This window comes from Xenopus tropicalis, chromosome 9 (assembly GCF_000004195.4).
Source record: "Xenopus tropicalis strain Nigerian chromosome 9, UCB_Xtro_10.0, whole genome shotgun sequence".
NCBI classification, from domain to species: Eukaryota; Metazoa; Chordata; class Amphibia; order Anura; family Pipidae; genus Xenopus; species Xenopus tropicalis.
This window is the reverse complement of record NC_030685.2, coordinates 18,995,437-19,019,666: the sequence shown is the minus strand read 5'-3', so window position 1 is coordinate 19,019,666 and position 24,230 is coordinate 18,995,437. Positions and strand designations below refer to the sequence as shown.

Genomic DNA, 24,230 nt, shown 5'->3' with positions numbered 1-24,230 from the left:
TCAATTTTTGTCAATAATTCAAAAAAATTATTTAATTATAAATCAGTACCTTACCTTATTGGAGGCAAAAAAAAATCCTATTGTGTTTAAATAATGTTTAAATGATTTTTTAGTAGAGTTAAAGTATGAAGATCCAAATGACAGAAAAACCTTTATCTGGAAAACTGCAGGTCCTAAGCTTTCTGGATAACAGGTCCCATACCTTTACCTTCTATGGGAAACTCACTGCAGGGAAAAGCCCAAGTTGTCCACTGTTTTTTACACAGACATATCTGATTCCACAGATCAAGAGGAGACCATGATTGTCTGTCTCTGTGATCACTATGACAAGTTCCCCACCCCCTTAGGCTCACAGAATCATTCGGCCCACCCCTCACCTTGCTCCCCTGTGAAGTTAAGCAGTCTGGTACTTGAAGCGCTGCTGCTTTCCTGAGGATATGTTCACTTCGCACTGTGGAAAGCAGAGGATCTTCAAGTCCCATAAGCCATCACTGCACAGTGGAACAAGGTGAGGGATTCATTTTATGACACTGTGAGCCTAAGGGGGGGTTGGGAAATTGTTCTTATGCACAATTGTCATTTATATTTGGTTTTGGAAGTTCGTATAGTGTTTGAGATTATAATCAAGGAATCATTTCATATGTATGCGTGTATTTATATCTATCGTTTCTTTGTTTTTTTTCAGGGACCTGTCTTATAACAGTATTAAATCCCTGGATAAAGAACTATTTGAAAACCTGCACTTTCTTAGGGAACTGTAAGTAAAATGTTGTAATATCATCCTTTCCGCTGGGCCACTTACCAACCAGTGGCAAAAACTATTTGGTAATTGCTTTATCGACATGATACTGAGGCAAACAATTCGATATTTTATCAGAATGTAAGCTTGGGATATTGCTAGGGGATGGGACCATCATTTTCATTTGGCTTCCTGCTCCAATGCTGAATATGTCACCAATTGACACTGTTTATTATGCAGAACTAATTGCCCTTCTCTGTTGCAGGAATATCAGTAACAACCAGATTTCCACGCTGGAAGAGGGGATATTCTCCAGTTTATTAAACCTAAGCGTGATGTAAGTGTCAATGCAACCCCTCTGTGCTGCATGGATATTCCAAGAAATACAGGTTAAGATGGGATATGTAACAAGTTCACTCTTAAATGCCCTAATATCAGTGGTGTATGTTAAATGGTAGTGTCCTTGGAGAGATTATTGTAGATGAATAAAATACCCATGCTCGAGTTGCCAGAAGGCACTGCACATTGCACTTAAAGGAGAAGGAAAGGCTAATAAAGAGTTAATCTCAAGCTGCAGACATACCTTCAGTTCTCTCAATAGTGCCCTTAAGTCTCCCCATATTTCTCCCATTCAGATGATCAGAAGCCTCATAGGAAAAAAACGCTGAGCTATGTAAAGAAAATTCCCATACTGCACCAAGACCAGTCTACATGCTCAGTTAGTAAGAATATGAGAAAGTATCTAGTAGAATTAAGTCTACTAGATACTATATATCATGACCTGGATGAATGAGAATCTTCATAGATAATATGAGAAAGCTTCCTGTTGATTGGCTCAGATCACACATTCCTAAGGGGGGGGGAGTTCTTAGCATTCTTGAGGGAGGGGGGAGCAGGAGAGAGGAGAGAGCTGCGCAGACTCTGGCACAGGAAAAACAAAGACACAAGAAATCCTGTTTCTTTTGAAGGAGAAATCAGTGCAGCGTTTCTAGGGTAATGGCAAATGGGGGCAATTTTTAGTATCCTGAAAAACCAGCACCAAAGCAGCTCCCCATAGACTTTAATGTAAATCACCTGACAGGTGCCCATGGCGATGCCTTTCAGGCTGGTATGATGATTTATATTGGGGGTGTTGTGGAGCCAGGGTCGGACTGGGCCAGAGGGACACTAGGAAAAAACACAGTGGTCATGGGCCCCGCCAACCTAGCTCCGCTCCACTGCTCTACCAGGCCACCCCCTCTGCCCTGATCACAGTCACTAAGAAGGTAAAAGATGCATGGTGTGTGGGGGGGGTGGATGTTGGAAGGAGGACCCTTGGGCCCCGAGTGTCCCACTCCGACGCTATGCAGAACCATGCTTTTCTGCCACTTAAAGCTCCTGAAGTAGCCTGTGTGCTATTGCCTTTAAGCTCAATGCTGAATTAAGGGTGCTTTCTTGAAATTGAAGGTGGCTGTATAACCTTACAGATAAAAAAAAGGACAATGGGATATTCTGAAATATTGGGTATATAAAATGGAAGTTTGGGGACCGGCAATGGGATGGAGGTAGACAGATCCTTCTGTAGTAAACTTGTAATTAAGAGATACTTAAACACAACTGATACCCAATTGCAGCACGTCATGACTGATTACGTCTGGGGCATTTTTACATTATTGATAGGCGTGTCTGCTTGTTGTGTAAACCTTTGTGGTGTCCTTGCAGAGACCTGAGTGACAATCCTTGGCTGTGTGACTGCCACCTCTACTGGCTCCCGTGCTGGGTTAGGGACGTTGGTGTTTCAGTTCAGCAGGAAAACTCCACTCTCTGTGACCAGCCCTCGGCGTTGGCCGCTCAGCCCTTGCTGAATCTCTCCTTCCCCGGGTCTTGTGGTAAGTTACAAAGAATCCAATGACATTTCAAATATGGCTAAACCTTGTCCTCCCTGCATATTTGGCATAAGTAGTCCGCCCTCACCATATTACACTCCTTGGACCGCACCCCTTTAGACCACACCTCTAAGTCTTCTGTATAAATCCCAGAGACTCCTAGAAAATAAAAGAGAGTTGCCATGTCTGAATTTTGCTTGTCATGTTCCTAATACAGATGGAGTTCACAACTTCTTAATTAAATTGGTGGAGGAGCGACCAACCATAGAAGGAGGTGTTCCATCTTGTACAGAAATGTTTCTTGTTGTTTTGTATTGCAGCTGATTTCATAGCTTGCCCGGACAACTCATCCATCCACAACGAATCAGTGCTGATTTTCACTCCGTACAATTCGGCAAGCGTCAATAATGTCAGTGATGAGTTCTGCAGCGCCCTCTGCTTTGTTGATCAGTATACCCATGGAGCTGTGGGCCCACAAAATGGCTGCCTGTGCGGCTGTGCCCTTGCTTCCAATACATCCTCCAGCTGCCATGCACTGTGTGAGGCCTCATCTTCTCTCTCTAACTGCAACCTGACCATCGTCCATGATGTTTTCAGAACTCAGCTCTCTGCATCGGTTAACCATTTTAAGGAGACCTACAGTCTGGTAGAAGCAGTGGAGCTGCAAGTCGAGGCTCCATCTCCCATTACACCTTGTCACTGGGACTTTGGAGACCAAACAGTCAATAGCACGGAGAGTAACATGGTCCACCGATATGCCTTGCCCGGCCTCTATAATGTGACTGTCACTTTGGTGGTGGGCGACAGAGATGTCTTGGTAAATAATAAAGTCCATGTGGTTGGGTTACCTGAAGAGCTTCAGTTGATGTGCCCGTCGCTGGTGAGAACCAATGAGACCCTGACGGTCAATGTGTCGAGCAGAGGCGGAACGGAATTGACGGTTGAATACAATGTAACATCAGAGGGCGGAGAAGAAGGTGAGTGGGGACAGTAACTAGTAGTAGCTTCAGCTCATTAGTTGCTACGGGAAGCAGTACTGGTTCAGTTTAGCATCTATAACAGTAAATAAACCACAGTGCCTTGGGCTCTCAACAAATGCTAGAACTGGGTAAGTATCTGACCTGGAGAAATTGAATAATTCTGACTCTCTGCCGTCTCATGTTCTGTTCCACTAGTGTTCTACATGTGCCCACCAGGGAGTGTTCGCTTCTCTGGGAATAATCACTGCTACCAGCTGGTTTCAGAAAAGGCAGGATGGTTCGAGGCACGGAAGACCTGCGAAGACTTAGGCCACGGGAACCTGGCCATTGTACGCAGTGATGACGTGCGAAACTTCCTCTCTAATATGATCAGGTATAGTGCTGTCAGTCACATGTCTGGGGCACAGGTCCCTGAGGCTTATTAGAAACATTACTGGTACTGGGGCTGGTAATGCAAGTGGGGTGTGAGCAGGTCTGGACTGGGATTCAAAATAGGCCTTGGCATTTCAAGTACACAGAGGCCCAGACAGCCTTGGGTCAATATGTATCGGAGTTGCTATACTGCTATGATAAAGTATCAGTTATACACACCCTGGCAAGTTTTAGGGCAATAGTCACTGCTGCAGGGCAAACGAGATCAGGGATCCCTGTAGTTATAAACCCCAGCTGCCCCTGCTTCTCCCCAGTGCCTGCCCCTACATCTGTCTCTGACCTCCTATCAGCCCACCAAACCCACCACATCCCTTTTATGCCACTTTAAAAAGATTTAAAATAGGCTCTGGCCTGTATTAAGTACACAGAGACCCAAACAGCCCCCACCAGCCCAATACATAGTGACTGTCTATGGGATCTTTCAGCCAATCCAGGCCTGGGTGTAAGCATTAGAATCTCCATGTTCTAATAATATGTGACAATGATGACAGTTTCAAATACAAATCACATTAATGCCCTTGATATCTCCTTGTGTAGCTGTTAATTTTAAGACCATAGTCTCTGAGGATATTGGAGTTAATTGCTTTCCTGATTAGCCAAGTTAATTATAGTGTGAGAGCCAAGAATGGCTTTGGCAGCTGTAAAAGTTATCTGTCATCTGGATAGAGCCTTAAAGGGAGGGATGCTCTGTTGCTCATTCCTATTTAGCTGTTTTCATTATCCCGGAGAAAAATGTTCGCCCGTGTCAGCCATTGAGAGGGAAAAAGTTGAATAAAAGCGACACCTTTCATTGGCTAATTAATATTATAGTTATCATTCTCAAGAGCAGAGCACTAAATTTAAAGCTTTGCATCTTCACTTTACTTCCCCTTAAAAAGTAAAATAGGGCATACAATATGGCGGTAATGTTATAAGAGCTGCTTTTTCCACTAGGAACCCATAGCAGCCAATCACATCACGTTTGGGCAAGCTCTGCACCCTTTATTACACTGCCCTGGTATATAGGCACAGATTATTTCAACATATTTAGGTTTTTATATATATATTAGTCGCAACATGACCAGTCAGAAGTTTACTTCGATGATGACACTACCCCAATATATTAAATCCATAAGATAATAATAATAATAATAATAAGAAGGTATATGGGGTGGTATGAGAGAGTTACTGCAGAGAGTGCCAGTCCCAGTCTCAGGCTGTTAAACAGCACAAGTGTCTGGGGCATGAAGGGAATCAGGGCAAAAACATGTTCCTCCCGCCCCTGTTAGCTGCACTTCTGGCACAGGCTGCCGTATGAGCCTCTCTCTGTAGCAGCTGTATGAGAGCCTTTCCCTTCTGCACTTTGGGAACCCGTAGGAAGGCAGTTTCAGCGGATGCTGGGATAGGATACACATGTGCTGTCTGGCTTTGTGCTCTAATCCCCTCCCTGCGCGTCACATGGAAAGCTCTGTGTTTTATGGGCGGCTCATTATAACATCCAGGCCTTAACGTCTGTGCACGGATCTGTGTGTGTGGGTCCCATTTTGCCCTGCAGGTGGGGTCCAACTTGGCACCCTTGTGTGACACACTCAGATGTACCCTTCCCTACTATAACCATACACAGTTACTTATACCAACTAATCAGAGATTAGCTTTCATAATTCAACCTGCAATTAATTTCTATGTACAAGTATGGGATCCCTCATCCAGAAACCCATTATCCAGAAAGTTCCGAATTACGGAAAGGCCATCTCCCATAGACTCCATTATAAGCAAATAATTCTAATTTTTAAAAATGATTTCCTTTTTCTATGTAATAATAAAACAGCACCTTGTACTTGATCCCAACTAAGACATAATTACCCCTTATTGGGGGCAGAACAGCCCTATTGGGTTTATTTAATGGTTAAATGATTCCCTTTTCTCTGTAATAATAAAACAGTACCTGTACTTGATCCCAACTAAGATATAATTACCCCTTATTGGGGGCAGAACAGCCCTATTGGGGTTTATTTAATGGTTAAATGATTCCCTTTTCTCTGTAATAATAAAACAGTACCTGTACTTGATCCCAACTAAGATATAATTACCCCTTATTGGGGGCAGAACAGCCCTATTGGGTTTATTTAATGGTTAAATGATTCCCTTTTCTCTGTAATAATAAAACAGTACCTGTACTTGATCCCAACTAAGATATAATTACCCCTTATTGGGGGCAGAACAGCCCTATTGGGTTTATTTCATGGTTAAATGATTCCCTTTTCTCTGTAATAATAAAACAGTACCTGTACTTGATCCCAACTAAGATATAATGAATCCTTATTGGAGGGAAAACAATCCTATTGGGTTTATACAATATTTAAATGATTTTTAGCAGACTTAAGTTATGGAGATCCAAATTACGGGAAGATCCTTTATCCGGAAAACCCCAGGTCTCGAGCATTCTGGATAAAAGGTCCCATACCTGTACTACTATATTAGGGAAAATTTGTCTGACGTAAGTAAATGAACCTCACCGATTCCCAAACCCATTATCTAGAAAACTCCAAGTTACAGGAAAGACAATTCCCATAGTAGAGTCCTGTGGAATACCCGGGGGTACCCAGGAGAGGCAGTTGGGTAGGCTGTGGGCAGCTATAAAGCATTGAAAAAAAATATTGAGCTTTCAGTGATCTGGGCTGTCAGTGATGTCACTTTTGGTTCCTGTGTCTGTCTTGCTTCCGTTACTGATGTCTCTTCTGGTTTTAAGAGACTTCCAGCAGGTGGTGGTTGGGCTATGGGTAACCTCTTGGTCCCTAGTGGTCTGACCTGTCAGTGATGTCACTTTTGGTTTCCGTGTCTGTCTTGCCCCCCACTACTGATGTCTCTTCTGGTTTTAAGAACCGGCAGGGGGTGGGTGAGATATGGGTAGCCTCTGGGCAGGTTCAGGTAGGCAAACCCTTTATAGGCACAGTTCTTGGTCAGACACGGGTCTGCTTAAAAAAAAAAAAGACCCTTTCAGGACTCTCATGCTATAGCAGGGTCAGATTTGCCCACCTGTATAATGGGTAAAATCCTGGTGGGCCCCAGTTCAGGTGAGCTCTGCCACCACATTTCTGCCCCTGCAATCCACTGGCTCTTGTGCCGAGGCAAAAAAAGCTGTAGATCATTTTTATTTGCATTTGTAATGAACTCCTAGCTAATGTATCTGCCATCTCCCTGCTTGCAGCCCGCAGCTCCCTATGGATTTGTGGATCGGTTTCAATGACTCCGGGAGGAACTTTACTCTAGAGAGCTGCCAGAATTGGCTTCCGGGGCAACCTGAACCCTCCCAGGCCGATCGATGTGTCATGATGGGACGTAGTGGAGTCTGTAACACGGATCTGTGCAGCAGCAAGCACAGTTATGTGTGTGAATATAAACCTCAAGGTAAATCTGACCACATCCTGTCCCTATGTGGGGTATTATATATGCAGCTGAGGCAATATTTGCCCTGCATGATGTTCTGGGAGGTATATTACATGAAATGACTAGGTCATTTATACTGCCAGTTAGTCCCTGTACCAATAAACCACACCTCCCTGGGCTACTAGGCCACACCTCCTGCAAGCAATAAGAGGGCAGTGGAACATGATAAGGAACCCTGTGAGCACCCAGCTTTAGGCAGTAGTGGATTATAAAGGGGCAACCTATAAGTTACTGAGACAGCATTTATACAGTCATTTCCATAGTGTCAGTAGTCAAATAGAAAGGGAAATATATATTGGCCCTTTATAAGACCTATAGGCAGATTTAATTGAAAATGTTAAGTTCTCTCTGGATTCAGTTCTGGATTTTCCTTTACAAAACCCCTGACAGAAGGATTAAAAATAGGCCCTGGCTTTTCAAGCACAAAGAGGCCCAAACAGCCCCCCACCAGCCCAATAAACAGTGACTGTCTATGGCATCTTACAGCGCCCCTCTGGCATTTGCCAGAACTCACTGATTGCCAGTCCAAGCCTAAGTGACGGACCCATTTTACCATGTCTCTCCTAGACCTTCAGTTGAACGCTGATTACTTTGTGCTGGGATCACTATCTGGTGAATCGCGACCCCTGAAAAACTTGCAAAGAAGCAACAACCTGTCTCTTCCCTATGGAAACGAGGTAGAGGTATGTGTACTGTTCCACTGTGCTCACATCATTGCCTCTTCCCAGAGTTCTGTACATGATGGGATGCAACAGGAGACTGCCACATTCATTGCTATGAATGATCCCCATTGCCATAAACAACAAAATAATGCAACCTTTTCTCTGTATGCACATTGGTGCCTCGTTTCCCAAACTGTCTCCTTTGGTGAGTGAGCAGTGGATGGGGTTGGTTGCTTTGGGTTAGATTTGGGAACAACTCTTATTTGTTGTCCCCTTTAAATTTTACCCTAATAGACCTTATGACTAGCTTTCCAGGTGTATCTGGGAAAGCAAAGGTTCTCTATAAATCTGGCTCTCCATCTGCTCCATCTCTCCATTGCTGCAGGCCCACATAGTAGTGTGGGAACCAGTATTTTGGTGAGCCAAGAGATACATTAGATATCCTATTGCAAGTCTTGGCCAGACTCATGTACCATTACCAACCCTTTATGGCAGTCATAGGGTACTAGATCAATCTCTAAGGCAGGGATCCCCAACCTTTTATTCCTGTGAGCCACATTTAAATGAAAAAAGTGTTGGGGAGCAACACAACCATGAAAAAGGTCACTGGGGGTGCCAATAAGAGCTATAATTGGCTACTTAATAGCCCCTGTGTGGACTGGCAGCCTATAGAAGGCTCTGGTTGGTATTATACTTGTTTTTTATGCAACGAAAACTTGCCTCCTTAGCAGAAATTAAAAAATAAGCAGCTGCTTTGAGGCCACTGGGAGCAACATCCAAGGGGTTGGGTAGCAACATGTTGCTAGCGAGCCACTGGTTGGGGATCACTGCTGTAAGGCATTCTCTTCTGCCCCATACCTTGCATGCACTTGGCTAGAGGGTGGATGGCGCCATTCCTTTACTCTTTGTTTCCACAGGTCCTTGTGTTCCCTGGAGTTCAATTTGCCCAGGATGTGTATTTGTCAGCACTGGAGCTGGAAGCCAAAGAGCTGCAGAGATCCGTTCAGATGAAGTTTCAGGTCTATTTACAAGATGACAATTATGGTGAGTAAGGCCTGGGGCACTTGGGACAGATTTCAGGTCTTTTGCTCTGGCTCTTGTCAGATGCCTGCCAGCTAAAAACACTAGTGGGCTACAATCTTCTCCAGTGCTGACATTCCCAGGCATTGACCGTTGAGACAAAGGGGATTTTGATTTTGGTGAATGGTGAAAACACATTGGGCAAAACACCTGAAATCCCCATAACGCCTTTCACCAGCCAACTGCTGTTTTTTCTTTCCAATTAGAATGCAACGCAGATACGCCGACTTCCTTGCCTATCATTCAGGATGTAAAACAAAGCCAATCAGAGTGCGAAGAGGGGCACGAAACGTCCAATAGCACAAACAGCAGTTTACCCTTAGGAAGTGGGTGTGCTCCTGCTAAGGAGATTGAATATACCACTCCTGCCTCCCCACAGCCTGGCATTGGTTCTCCTAGCTATGTCTTGCAGCGAGAGCTCAACCTTGTTATTCCTCCGGGGAACGCCACCAACTACCTGGTAATTGTTTTTTTTTTTTTCTGCCTGCTCTGTCAATCATTGTTTTTCAGCTTTATGTACTGGCAGTTTTACTGTCCCTTGTCTGGCTATTATATATAATATATATATTATTATGTATCATCTGGGTCAGTTTGAAGGCCACCATATGTTTCTTTATGTGCCTCTCTTAAAGACATTTTTCTATTTTTAAGGCATTGTTTGATGATCTAAGAATCCAAGTGAGCCCCAATCACCTCTTTGTTGTACAACATGATGGCCCAGATGGTGGATTCCTTTATTGCTACCCTAATAAATCTGGTGTTCGCATGTTCAGCTTGTCTCAGTGGATCAGCTGCATCCCAACTAATGTCTTAGGAGATGCCACCGACGTCAACGTGGCAGGTGATTGGTCAGGAAGGAGCGGGCAAATGGACAGTAACTTCTGCTCCATGAGACTGACTGGGACTTCAGAAGTAAAAGCTCCGATTCTGGACCCAAACCCTGGTCTGGCTTGGCCTGGTCACTACGTAGTCACAGCATTCTTCAGCAACCAAGAGTTCAAGGCCAACAGATCCTGCACCTTCCAAGTTGCCTCACCAGTGTCAGGTCTACAGGCCGTCTATCCAGTTTCACAGCAGGATATCATTTACCTTCCCTCCAACAACACCGTTCTTGTCCTGAAGATCCTCTCCGGGTCCAACGCAACCGCCTCTTGGTCTGGAAGCAATGAGAGCTGGAGCTTTCAGCCGACATGTCCTCCTTCCATCGCTGCCTTCACTGACGTGTGTACTGAGGGGGAAGATGTTTGGTATTCTGAGATTAACCTGGATGGGCGTGGAAAGAACTTCTTAGATGTTGTCATTATAGCGCAGAACATGATAAACTCACAGAACCTCAATGTCAGTGTGAAAATCGAAGAACCCATCCGGGGATTAAGTGCTAGCCCTTTCCCTCAGACCAGAGTGCTGGTCAACACTAAAGTGGTAAGTTATATATTACTACCACTTTGCTTTTTGGTCCAGTTAACAAATCTTCTCCTTAATGAGCCCCTCGGTGTCCTGTTATCTCAGTGTCTACATCTTCTATCTGTCTTTCTCTCTATCCTTTTTGTCTCACATAAGGAGGAGATGGAGGTAAGTTTATTCACAATTTAATTATGCGTCTTCCTCTGATTCTTTCCAGCTCTCAAATGGGGGTCACTGACCCCAGCAGCCCAAAGACTTATTGCTCTGTGAGGCTACAGTTTTATTGTCATTGTTACTTTTTATAACTTCTTTTTCTATTCAGGTCTCTCCTATTCATATACTAGCCTTTCAGTCATACCACTCCCTGGTTGCTAAGGTAATTCAAACCCTATCAACCAGGTAAATGCTGAAATTCCAAATCGGAGTGAAATAATTAAAAAAACACAAATAATTAAAAATTAAGACTAATTGCAAATTGTCTTAGCTCCCCCAGTTCAGTATAAAAAAAGGAAATTCTAGTCATAAGGATTCTTAGGCTTTAATTTTCATTGTTAGGAAGGGATGATGTCACTATCACACCCTGTGGTGATTGGATGATGGGGACTAGATCATGTTGCTCCCAATAGAAACCATTTCCCAGTAGGCCCCATTTGTGGAACTCATGTTGCACATAGACATGTATAGTCCCCAGCACAGCAGCATCTGCAGGACCATGTGTTCCCTATTCACGCTGTCTTTACCAAAATATCTTTTTATTTAAGTATTATTGAAGTATTATTAGCATAATTAAGAAATAATTAAATGAAACTTGTTTTTTTTTTTGCCCAGTGAGGCTCCAGTCTACATCTTCTTTCCATTACTGCTGTTTTCCCCCTTTGTAAGGCAGCAGAATGGATAGAATTGGCGCGCTAATGGACTGTTGGCAATATCACCAGATACATATGTTTATGTTTAAGGTTTTTGTTGTGGTTAAGGATCATCTTTGAAATGACTTAAAGGTTTTTATTTAGTATTCTGAGTGGAGTTTCCTTGACTTTGGGGTGGGAGGGGGGCTGTCACTGTGTTCTGCTTTTGGGCATTGAAGCTTAAATTTGAGAATAGTTTTGTGGCCCATATAAGGTAAAATAAAGGAGAACAAATAAATGCATTAAAAGGCACAAGCAGATATTTGAAAGGGTTTTTGGTAAATCTGATTAAGCAATTCATCCAGATCTGTAAGACATTCTACTTGCAACCCCCCCCCCCCCCCCACTGGTGGTTATTACTGCTTGCTCCCCATAATCTCCAACCACTCTCTACTTGCTCCCTCTTTAATTGCGCCCCCTCCCCAAATGCTGCCCGAGGGACACTCTTTTGCTGCCTACGCCTAATTCAAGCCCTAATGCTTGGGCAAAACAGCCCACAGATGATGCACTAGCAGGACTGCACACATCAATCAAACATAGCCAGGTAAACTGCTAAGCATACTGGGAAATAAGCACAGAGGCTGGTGGAGCATTTAGCAGTTTTTTTGATAAATGAGCTCCAGTGTATCTGTAAAAATGGCTGCTCCTGGACAGGGTCGAACACTTAGAAATTAGATGGAAATTGACTTCCTCCGACTCCTGTTCAGTAACATACACAATGGCGTTTTGTATATACCTTAGCCTTTTTGGTAGGGGGTTAAGTGAAAAATTTTTAGTAGTTTTCCCTCTTCTTGTGGGCTAAACCCAGCCCCATGATTTAGTATGTTCAGAAGTGAGACTTGCGTCAGTAAATGGTTGGCGGGTTGCCTGTTGGGCTGTATGAGCACAGGCGAGTGTTGTCACTGGTCCTGAATGCCGGTGTCTCTGTTCTTTTCTCGCAGATTAACGTGGCCTCGGTGGAAGCCGGCACGAACGTGTCATTTAAATGGACAGTAGACGACAAGCCGTCTTTCACTTACCATAATGTGGTGTTCAATGTCATCTATCAGTCGGCGGCGGTGTACAAGCTCACGGTATGTACCATGTGCTGCTTTATTCTATTTCCATGCTGTGCTCATTGGTAGCCAAATGTTTCTCTCCTTTTCTCTAATATGAGAATAGATATCATCTGGTACAATTCACCCATAATACATGCTCTCATTGTGAAGATGTCATAGGGATGGGGCTTATGGAACATGCTTGGGAAAAGCAGTAGCCATGGATAAGCTGGAGGTGGCAGTGGTTTGCCTTAAGTAGCCCGTAGCCCGTGACCTAGGATTGACGCAAGTAGCCCATGGTCTGGGATTTTCAACAAAAATCATGGAGCGTTTTCAGGTCTTAATCACAGGTCATTGGTAGTTGCTGATCTTTCCTAATGAATGTGACCATAAGCAAATTAGGTCTTTTAAGGTGTAAGTCTCCCACACCATGTTTAGATCTTAATATCTCAACATATTTTAAAGATCACGGACACCCCCAGACCCACACAGAAGAGCAGATATATGGATACAGGTGGCACAGGGGTTAGCATGCTGGCATCTAACTAGCACTCGTTGGGCAAAAATTTCATGGGGATTCTGCACCCCTAATTGTGATCAGACTCTGATTAGATATGCCCATTTTACCCCATCATCAACCTATTTCTTCACTACACCAAGCAAGAAGGTCTGCCTGTGTGTGTGTTGCAGCCTTAATATGCCCTTTATTTTTTGTTGACTAACTCCCACACTGACCACCCGTTAACTTTTGCAGCTCTCGGCCTCGAACCACGTCAGCAATGCCTCTGTAAACTACAACGTGACTGTCGAAAAAATGAACCCCATGAAAGACCTTATGGTTTTTGGGGTGCCACTTATTGCCACCCAGAATGCTTTGCTAGAGTTGTCAGCCATTATACTTGTGGATTCAGCTGTGGATGCAACATTCAAGTAAGTTGTGTTTGTATTAACTGCATGGAAATAGTAGAAAAACCTAATGCCTTATGTTTGTAGTTGCAGGAAAGGCACCCAGCATGGGCCAGATTGGACTCACTGCCCTGGTATTGGTGTATCCCAGTTAGTACAAGACTTTCCATCCAAATAACCTTATTTATATCCTGTCTCTTTCAGTTGGACATTTGGAGATGGTACGAACCAGGTTTATCAATACTCGCCTCCATACAACCAGTCCTTCTCAGTACCCAACCCATCTGTCTACCAAGTTCTCATAGAGAATAACGTCACACATGCCTATCGGGAAGCAGGTATGGAGAAGGTTTCACTGCAACATTTACAGCCAGAGGCAGTCTGGAAGTCATTCTTTATCATTATATTTTGGTTTGGTTTTACACCTTAGATGCAATTAATTGTTTTTTATCGTTTGGACAGGAGCTTACAACATAACGGTCTGTGTGTCCAACATGCATGAAAACCGCTCTCAGCTGATCCCCCTGCAAGTTCAGAGCATCCTGACCAACCTCTCAATAACAGTGGAGGCAGTTCTAGTGAGCGGCCAGCAAGCCATATTCCAAGCCGAAGTAGAGCCGTCAGCATTTGAGGTTCAGTATGACTGGGATTTTGGCGACGGGACTGAAGAATTTAATGTCAGTGACCCAACTGTGAACCACACCTACCTAAGCAGGGGGGCCTACAGTGTCAAGGTAACGGCCAGGAATTACCTAAGTGAAATATCCTCCAGTGAGATCTTCCAGGTCTTTGAAGAGATAACTGGACTGAATGTTTCCTCAGATGAACCCACAGAAAGAGGCTTGCCAACCATTGTAAATGCCTCAGTAGAAACAGGAGATAACATCACATGGATCTTCAGCATGGGAGATGGCAAAGTTCAGGTGGGCATTGAGCCTGTGATAAAGTATGTATTTCCAAAAGATGGAAATTACACGGTCAACGTAACCGCCACTAATCCAGTGAACTCCGTTTTTGAGACTCTGAAGGTTCATGTCTACGTCTTACAAGTTGTAAGAATTGAGCCCTCTGGCTGCATACTGGAGAGCCCTAATGTTACACTAACCGCTGAAGTAACAGGAGACTATGAAAACTATACCTTTAACTGGACCTTTGGCAATGGTTCTGACATCATTACCACTCTCGGCGTGTCATCAGTGGAGTATAACTTCTCGACCAGCGGCGTTTTTCCACTCTCCCTCATTGTCTCTAGCCAAGTGAACAAGGCGTACTATTATACCAATGTCTGCGTAGAGCCTGAAATTGTCAATGTTACCCTCTTGCCAGTGAGTCAGTTTGTGGGGCTCGGCAACGAGAGCTACTTTCAGGTCACAGTCTTTCCTTTCTATCAGTACAGATACATTTGGGATTTTGGAACAAATTGCTCCAAGCAAAGCAGCGGGACTGAAGCACGTCACAGGTACAAGGTTCCTGGCGTGTATGTCGTCACTGTTTCGGTCTTCAATAACGTGTCTTCCAATAATGACACAGCCTTAGTCGAGGTTCAAGAACCAGTGGAAACAGTCTTGATTACGTACAATGGTACGAAGGATCTGGAGCTCAATCAGACCTACCAGTTTACAGCTGTCAGTAACGGGACAAAAGTCAGACACAACTGGGATTTTGGAGACGGCAACACTCAAGAGGGTCAGATAGTAACTCAGGTTTATAAAAGCACCGGCAGCTTTACAGTGAGCCTAAATAGCTGCAATAATGTCAGCAGCAGTAAGACCAGTCTTAATGTCACGGTCATGTCACGGATCCAGGGACTGACCATGAGTGCTAACTGGACCGTGGTGCCATTAAACAGCTCTGTAAGTTTCACCGCTTTCCTCCTTGAAGGAGACAACGTCCGTTACTCATGGATTCTGTGCGACCGCTGTACCCCAATGCTTGGTTCCTCCACTATTATTTATACCTTCCGCTCTGTTGGTACATTTAATGTGAGCGTCACAGCTGAGAACAATGTCAGCGCCCAACAATTCAGCGTCGTTATATATGTCTTGGAAGCCATTGAAGGACTCCATATTGTGACAAGCGATTTGGTAAATGACTGCTGTTTCCCGACCAATCGAAGTCTTCTCCTCCAGGCAGATGTGGTAGAGGGAACTAACATCTCCTACAGCTGGATCATTCTGAGGAACGACCGTGCAATTCAAAGTGGCTCTGGGAAGAACTACCAGTTTACCAGCATCGAAGCTGACGTTTATACTATTGTACTAAAAGCAACCAACATGCTGGGAAATAGTACTATTAGCAAACATATTGAGTTCATAGAGACAATTGGCCAGATGAAACTCTTGGCATTCCCTAACCCCTCTGCTGTTAATGCCAGTGTTAACATAAGTATGGTTCTGAGCAGTGGTTCTGGAGTGACGTACTCATGGTATTTGGAAGAAAGTGTCATCTGGTTCACCTATGAATCGTCTGTCCTCTATCGTTTTAATAGCCCTGGTGTCAAGGAGGTTTTTGCTGTGGCCAACAACACCTTGGGCTTAGTCAACTCAACAATCTTAATCTTTGTTCAAGAGCCAGTGGAAGGGGTATCTATTTCAGTCATGGATCACAGAGGGGATCATATACCCACAGGGACCATCTTGTGCCTAAATGGTAATGTTCAGAAAGGTACCAAAGTCTCTTGGTCTTGGGATCTTCCGGAAGGCACAAAAGAAGGCAGGAGAGTAACAGTGCCTTTCACTGAAGCCGGTTTCTATGTTATCACTCTGAATGCATCCAATGACGTTAGCTGGGAAACTGAAAGCAAAAACATAATTGTTCAGGACAGGATCCAAGGACTGAAGTTGTTGGTCAGCAAAAAAGTGGTGGAACCTGGAGAGAAGGTCAACTTCACGATCGACATGACTGCCGGCTCCTCTGTTACCTACAAGCTTACGATTAATGGAGATTACTCAATTTTACTGAACAGCACCACTTATACCCATGAGTTCACCAAAATTGGTGGTTATCCGGTTACTGTAGTTGCCCATAATGAAGTTAGTGAAGAAAGGGACACGGTGATGATTTCTGTCCTTGAAGCAATAAGGGACCTGACAATAGTTAATTGCTGTGAGGGTGCAATGCCAGTTGGAGTAGAGAGGAGCTTCATAGCGGAGGTCAGCAATGGCTCCTTAGTTGCGTACACTTGGCAGTTTGATTTACAGGGTCACTCCACCACCAGCCTAGCAGGCAAAAATGTCACCTACACCCCAAGGGCTGCTGGGCTTCTGACAATTCATTTGAGTGCTTTGAATGACTTGGGGGGTCTGAACATAAGTAAAATCATCAGAGTCCAAGAGATGATCGAGGAGGGGAGACTGAAACCAGTAAACACCTTTGTCAACAGAAGTGTCACTTTCGAGGCAATCGTTTTACCAAGTTCTAAAGATGTTGTTTTCCTGTGGATGTTTGGGGATGGGACACCCGTTCAGATAACTTACTTTGGACAGGCCAATCATACCTATCACATGCCTGGGGACTACCTGATCAAGGTAAATGCCTCTAACCTGATTAATTTTGTAATTTTCCACTTGACCGTCACCACCCGGGTCTTGGAGTGTCAAGAACCTTTAGTCAAACTGGCACTGCCTCCTCAAGTCATTATGAGACGTTCACAAAGGAATTACATTGAAGCAGAGATTGACCTGCACAATTGCTTCAGCTATCAAACCAAGCACTTGTGGGAGATCTACAGAGCAGCCAGCTGCCTGCACTACCAAGAACCGGACAAAGTTAATCTCCAGAACGTTGATTTAAGCCGACCACAGCTAGTGATACCCAAGCTGGCACTGGATATCGGAGACTATTGCTTTGTCTTCTCTGTGACCTTTGGAGACACGCCTCTGTCAAGGAACAGCCTTGCCAACGTTACCATGATGCCCAGCAAGTTGGTGCCCATCATTGATGGCGGCTCTTACCGTGTCTGGTCCAAAAGCCGCGATCTTGTGCTGGATGGAAATAAGTCCTATGACCCAAACCTGGTAGAAAGTAGCCAAACACCACTGAAATACAGATGGTCTTGCACATTCACAAAGGTGAGAGACCAATTGATACCCTGATAGAGATATTCACTAAGCATTGACAAATTAGATTTAGGCATAGACACATTTTAAAAAACGATGCCACTGTCTTCATCAGGACCCGATATCCTGGGCTGGGCACATTGCATAAATCTTCATGCGTGGCTGTATGGACTTTTAGATGCCACAATTGCCCTCCGTTCTCAGGTGCCCCTTGCATTGGCTTTGGGTGGGGGTATGAGCAGTGCACTACAGCTTTAAAGAATTACTTCACTGCGCATACTCCCAGCCGAAGCCCCAACAACAGACACCTGGGTGCAGAGGAAAACAACTCCCCTAGCAAAGCCCCCAGGTTAAGTGGCACACAGACCAGGGCTAAAAAGTTAGTAATTTTGGTCACAAATTGGCACCCCCCCAAGTATTTTTATTGTAAATGCTGTAGTCATAATAAATGCCATCTCTTTCTGTCCATTGTCCAATTCCATTCTAGAACTCAGAAGCTATCAGATGCCCCTTGGAGTTCAGTTCTGAGTTTGGCTTTATGGCCATTCCCAAATCCATGTTGCAAGCAGAGGTGGAGTATACGTTTTTCCTGACAGTCAGCAAACCTGGCATGAACTCTGAATCCACCAATCAAACGGTCAGTATAAAGCCAGTCATGTCTACACTTGTTTCAGTGGGGGATATCCTGTTTTATTTTAGCAGATGAAGCAGTATTGCAGCTCCCACACAGCCACAGTAATAGTCTTCTTGCTCTTGTTCCGCTAGGTGTTGATTAAAAGGGGGACTGTGCCCATCGTGTCCTTGAAGTGTGTGTCATGCAAGGCCCAGTCGGTGTATGAAGTCAGCGCCAGTTCATATGTTTACTTGGAGGGCCGCTGCACAAACTGTCTGGATGACTCCTGGTCTGCGGTAAGAACCCCCCTCATTATTTCTGTACTGGGCATGTGCAAGCAGGGAGGAAGCTAGGGCACCAGAAAAGTATGGTGGTGCAGTGCTAAGAGGTAAAATACCCCAGGCTGGTAGGTTACAACTAGCCATTTTAATGCTGGTTACTGTAGAACCTACCAGTACCTCAATGCTAACACCATGGCTGACATTTTCCCTGTTGCAGAGATGGACAGCACAAAGCTTTGACAACAAGACCCTGCCGCTAGATTCAAGCACCACATCTACAGGGGACCGGGAGATGAACCTGGTACTAAGGCTGGGAGCGCTGAAGGATGGGCAGGGATACACGTTTACTCTTCATGTCATTCACCCTTCCATGGATGAAGAGGGGTTCGCTTCTATTGATCTGCTCCCAAACAGCCCTCCTTCTGGGGGATCCTGTACCATAGCCCCCAATGGGACTGTTCACGCTCTGCCAGGAAAGATCCATTTTGAATGCACAGGTGAGTTTAAAAGTTTTACATTTTTGTCACTGGGTGATCTTTAAAGGCCCATTATACCCCAAGGACCCAGGCACATTGGTTGTTTTGTCCAGTGGCAGGCAAAATGCCCTTCTTCTGTTCATTATTCACTCTACTGTATATACAGCATACAGATATAGATCTCTCCCTCGTGTTTATCTCCACAGGCTGGCGAGATGCAGAGGATGAGGCTGGCTCCCTTGTGTTTAGCCTGATAGTGAGGCGTTGCAAGCCGGGTCACTGCGAGGAATTCTGGGTGTACAAGGGAAGTCGGTCAGAACACAGCACCCACCTGCCTACCGGATTCCACGAGTCAGATTTTGCAGTTGATGTGTCCGTGGTGGTGCAGGACCAGCAGGGGGCAGCCGCTGTGGCTTTAAACCGGTAGGTGGAACTGTCTTTCTGTGAGAAGTATCGTGTGGGATGTGATGTGTTCTTCCTGTCCCCTTGCTTTCCAGCTTCTATCCCCACATTCTTATTGGAGGAGTTTACACATATTACTCATAAAGGTTTTATCACTTATGGTAACACTGCACATAAGTAGTACCAAGTAGCTGGCTGCCACTGTTACTTTCCTGTATCCAATATAAGGCCAGCCAGCTATACCATGTGGTTGCCAGAGAGAGTTAAAGTTCTTCACCAGTACAAGCAGAATGCTAGCACCTGATAGATAACCTGACCTAAATGAATAGGGTACAATCAAATTAACTCCTACAGCACAAAAAGACTGACACAGTATAGTCCCATAGCTGGGTGAATTTCATAGGGATTCAACCACTGCATGCTTGTTCTACAGGTCCATGAATGTTTTACTGCCTGATGTCTCTGAAGGCTTTAGCAGCCTTACCCATTGGCTGAGGAACCAGACAGAGTCCACCCTGCACGGTTTGCTGATACAGGGTGACCCCCAGCACGTCACCGAGTTCTCCCTGGCTCTCATCACTATCCTTAACGAGGTAAATAAAAATAGACTTAAAGAGGATTGTAGCGGAAGACACTGAGTCGCAACTAAAGCCATAATGTAAATGGTGTGAAGTGCTCATGTCACAGGGCTGTTATAGTAGTCTGGAAGCACAGCAGTGCAGGGACAATAGTGATATGCTCCACCTAGTTCATGAAATTCTCACCTTGTCCTATGTAACTTTGGGTTTGGTTATTATTATTAACATTTATTTATAAAGCGCCAACATATTCCGCAGTGCTGTACAATAAGTGGGTTTCATACATTGGACATACAGAGTAACATATAAAGCAATAAAAAACCGATACAAGAAGTGAAGAGAGCCCTGCCCAAAAGAGCATACAATCTACAAGGAGAAAGGGTTAAGACACAAGGTGTGGGAATGGGCATGACCAGAGTTGTGAGAGGTGTGGCACAGGGTATTGCTTTTAGCAGCACACCCACCACTAATCACTCCCTTTGTTCCCTCAGTATGAAAGTATGAATTATGAAGTGGAGCCAGACCTCCATATTGTTCGCCAGAACATCACAGAAGCCCTCATTTCTTTGAAAGTAAATACGGTGGATGATATACGAAAGATCGCTGCCGCTTTAGCCCAGTGCACGGTAAGAGATCCACATGAGATGAGCAAGCATGCATGCTGGGAGGAGGCTGATATACTGATACTGGGGCAATGCTGAGGTGCCGAGGCAGCTAGATAATACATATACTAGAGCAGGAAGAATTGTGGGTACATGTTACATTCTATTTTCCCATCAGGTTGCCAGCAAGAAGCTGGAGTGTGCAGCCTGCCAAGTACACACACTGAGCAAACTGGAAACCATGATGTCCATCTTGCAGAATGAGACCACTCAGGGAACAATGACTCCCACCACCATCGCCGACAACATCCTTAATATCATGGGTAAGCAAGTCACAAGATCAGAGCTTCCTATTGGTTGTCACATGCCATAGAAGTAGGGGGGAAGTAGGTTTGGGGAGGATGACATTAAAACATGAAATCACATTAAGAGAAAAGACAGACGGGACGAATAGTCGCTGCGATTTTTAAAATCTAGTCAACTAATTGCCACTGCTAAAGTAACCGCTTGTACCCGCGCGGGGTACCTTTACAGGTGGAGGTAGTGTCGCTGTGACTGGGTAATTAGTTGCCACTATTTGCTTTTTAAAAAAATTGCAGAGACTAATCGCCCCATCTGTCTTCAGCCTTATAGAAAAGCTCTATATATCTTAAAAAATGTCTATGTGCTGGCAGGGATGGTGTATCCTAGTGAATATGATTATCTCTGGGTGCTTATGTCGCCATGTGGATTGTATCTGGGTTCTGATATGGTTCTGTGGGTTTAATCCTGGTGTTGCTATGGCTGTACTCATTATCTCTCAGTGCTGTTATGGCTGTATGCATTGTATCTGGGTGCTAATATGGCTGTGCGGTATATATCCGGTGCTGTTTGGCTGTGTGGGTTGTATCCTGGTACTTGTATGGCTGTGTGGATCATATTCTCGTGCTGATATGGCTGTGTGGATGCCCTACAATTCTTTATGATTTAGATTCTTTAAAGCCTTTAGGTTCTGTTCATGTAAAACAGACATGGTGAAGCAATATCTGGGGCACTGCACAGCAATGCAAGTGTTCAATAATCTAATTCCACATTGCAGATCAGCACCTACAGGAGTGAACACCAACAAAAAAAATCCAGACTTTTTTTTGTCTACTTTCAGTATTGGTTTTGGCTCCTGTGAGTTACTGACCTGCAGTGCAAAATGTAGAACACGTATAGTGTAACTACTCTGCAAGGCAAATGCCGATGGATATACAGCCTTAAACTAAATGTTAACGCAGATTCATTGAGTCTGAAAGACTCCAGCTCTGAAGCCAAGATAGGTCTTTTATTATGGAAAAGCTGTTCTTAAAACTGCTTTGTATGAATTATGAGCCCCTGCCAGCGCTCTTGTAGCTAAGAGATTTATTACTGTAAGATTGCAAAGGTCTTGCAGTGATAGAGGAGCGCTTTATCATCATTTGCTAGACAGATTCTTCCATGTAGGAACTTGTCATTCCACACTGCAGATCAGAACCGGCTCTGCCTTCCTCTACATAGTAACCACTTTGCCTCCTGTCAGCCAAGGATGTTATTGGGAGACTTGCCCAGTGTACAAATGACTCCACGGAGACACTCCAGTCCATCATACCTATCCTGCATTTACGTTGGAAAAACAAAACTAGGTCCCCTTTTATACATGAGAAATTAGAGGCAATGCTGGGTATAGGCCACATATAAATATATATATAAAAATAGGCCTAATTTAGTAAAGCGGTATATGGGTTTAGTTGTCGCTTAGGAAACTTGAAACCTGGGCCAAAAAAGGGAGCCTAGTTTGGCCATCCAAATGAGGGGCTAAATTGGGTTGACCCAGACTTTTACCCTTAAGGCCAATCAACAGTTCTGCCACAGAGGGCCAAACAGTTCTTGACCAATAGGATGTCCACATTGTCCAATAAATTTGAACAGGTCCCAGATAACCCAAGCCAAGGGAAGCTTAAATAGTCAGCCATTGCCTATATTCATAGATTTAAAACTGTGGTTTCCAAACTGTGGGACTGGCTCCCCTACGAAAGCCCAGAGCTTTGGTGGTGGGGCTCAGCCTAAAGATGAGTTAGATAGGAATTTCGTAGAATGGGTATTGTGTTTCTTGGAAGCTGAGCTGAAGGTAGAATATTAATAATGTAGGCTGTTACAGGAATAGATAACATCTATAAAATGTGTGTATTGCAGGAGACCTCATTCACCTGGTCAATACCAACCCTCCCAGATACAAACACGGCAAACTGTGTGCTGGAGACAAATCCTTGGCGGTGGCCTCTAAGGCGTACAATCTTTCATCTGACCTTATGCGGATCCTCATGAAGTCTAGGGTGCTCAATGAGGAGCCTCTGACCCTCCAAGGAGGAGAGATCTTGGCACGGGGCAAGCGTTCTGACCCGCTCAATTTGCTGTGCTACAGTAACCAGACAGGCTGCCAGTTCTTTATTCCCCATGGATTTAACAGCGCCCTACCTGACTTGACAGATATAATCCAGGTCATGTTCCAAGTGGACTCCAATCCATATCCTTACGGTTTCATCACTGACTACACAGTGTCCACCAAAGTAGCCTCCATGGAGTTCCACACCAGCAATGGCAGCCAGATCCCTGTCGAGAGCTTGGACTCTGAGAAGGCCATCACCGTCCGTATCGACAACAACTCAGGAGACCGGAATATAACAGCTGGTGTGGCCACAATAGAACGTCGCCGCTCTGTGAAGGTGGATGTAGAGGCGAACAGCAGTAATGGGAATGCAAGGCTTCACATACAAGTCACCTATGTGGTCCAAGATGGTGAGTGTGCTGTAGAAAACTGGGTTAGTCTCCATCTTGCCTACATCATAGAGGCAGCTACAAAGATGTACGTGCATAACAATAGGTTCAAAGGAGCTTGGTACTTAACACACATGTTTCAGCACCCTACAGGGTACCGATAGTCATCCATATAGAAATGAGGCCCAAAGTCTCCATCCGGACTTTTCTTTTCTCTGTTGCAGACTACCAATGCTGTTTTTTCCTTCCCATCCAGATCGGTATGTGCTCAGTGAACCAGAGCCATTTATCACGGCTTACTTGCATGAATCGGGCCACCCCAACCAGTACAATTGCACTGACATGAAGCAGATTGGGATGAAGGATTTATCCAGACAGGATCACAAGCTTTACACATTCTTCTTAGTGCCAACGTAAGAGAACATAAAGTATAAACTGTTACAGTTATCCACATATGACCCTTATGTACCTGGCCCATACTCTAACACAGGGCATGATGGGCATCAGAACAACTGGAGACATGTTAATATCTTGTAAAAATGAAAAAAGACTGAAGTGTTGTGGAAACTGTTTGATTATAGGCTTTATCCAAGAAATGGGTTGTCCCAGTAGGCATGTGCATATCTTCAGTTTCAGAAGTGGGTATTGGCTAAAATGTGGGAGGGCCATGATTTGCTTTGGTTGAATGCCACAAGCAGTGGGTAAGTGGCAATAGAAGTGGACAGATATGTGGTGGACAGGTGCTGATGCAATGTGTGCCAAAGGTGCCCATTATAAAAGTTGTGTGGCTCTCAGGTATACTCGTTTGTAAAGAAGCCTCTCTTGTGTCACCACTTTTGGTGGTTTGACAGTGACTTCATTCGATTTTAGGGATGTACTACATTTGGCCCAATCCTCAGTGTTCAGCCAAATCATACAAGCGGGCAACTAAAGACAAACTTTCTCCAACATCAGCTTGAGGGACACAGGGACAGTGGGGTATAGCTAACTCCACTGACTATATCCC

The 24,230-nt window shown here is 44.5% G+C and overlaps 1 protein-coding gene across 1 annotated transcript in view; it reads left to right on the top strand.

Moving 5' to 3' along the window:
• Nucleotides 1–24,230, top strand: part of pkd1 (polycystin 1, transient receptor potential channel interacting) — a 77,122-nt gene that overhangs the window by 38,385 nt on the left and 14,507 nt on the right. Inside the window, exons 2-24 of the mRNA XM_018097493.2 lie at nt 686–757; nt 1,005–1,076; nt 2,441–2,607; nt 2,925–3,581; nt 3,780–3,957; nt 7,204–7,403; nt 8,010–8,125; nt 9,022–9,148; nt 9,391–9,644; nt 9,836–10,606; nt 12,435–12,566; nt 13,285–13,460; nt 13,641–13,774; nt 13,899–17,506; nt 17,982–18,131; nt 18,260–18,403; nt 18,606–18,885; nt 19,071–19,287; nt 19,700–19,859; nt 20,336–20,470; nt 20,625–20,769; nt 22,643–23,245; nt 23,481–23,637. Of these exons, the coding sequence (XP_017952982.2) occupies nt 686–757; nt 1,005–1,076; nt 2,441–2,607; nt 2,925–3,581; nt 3,780–3,957; nt 7,204–7,403; nt 8,010–8,125; nt 9,022–9,148; nt 9,391–9,644; nt 9,836–10,606; nt 12,435–12,566; nt 13,285–13,460; nt 13,641–13,774; nt 13,899–17,506; nt 17,982–18,131; nt 18,260–18,403; nt 18,606–18,885; nt 19,071–19,287; nt 19,700–19,859; nt 20,336–20,470; nt 20,625–20,769; nt 22,643–23,245; nt 23,481–23,637 (8,655 nt within the window). The remainder of the gene's footprint in view (nt 1–685; nt 758–1,004; nt 1,077–2,440; nt 2,608–2,924; nt 3,582–3,779; nt 3,958–7,203; nt 7,404–8,009; nt 8,126–9,021; nt 9,149–9,390; nt 9,645–9,835; nt 10,607–12,434; nt 12,567–13,284; nt 13,461–13,640; nt 13,775–13,898; nt 17,507–17,981; nt 18,132–18,259; nt 18,404–18,605; nt 18,886–19,070; nt 19,288–19,699; nt 19,860–20,335; nt 20,471–20,624; nt 20,770–22,642; nt 23,246–23,480; nt 23,638–24,230) is intronic.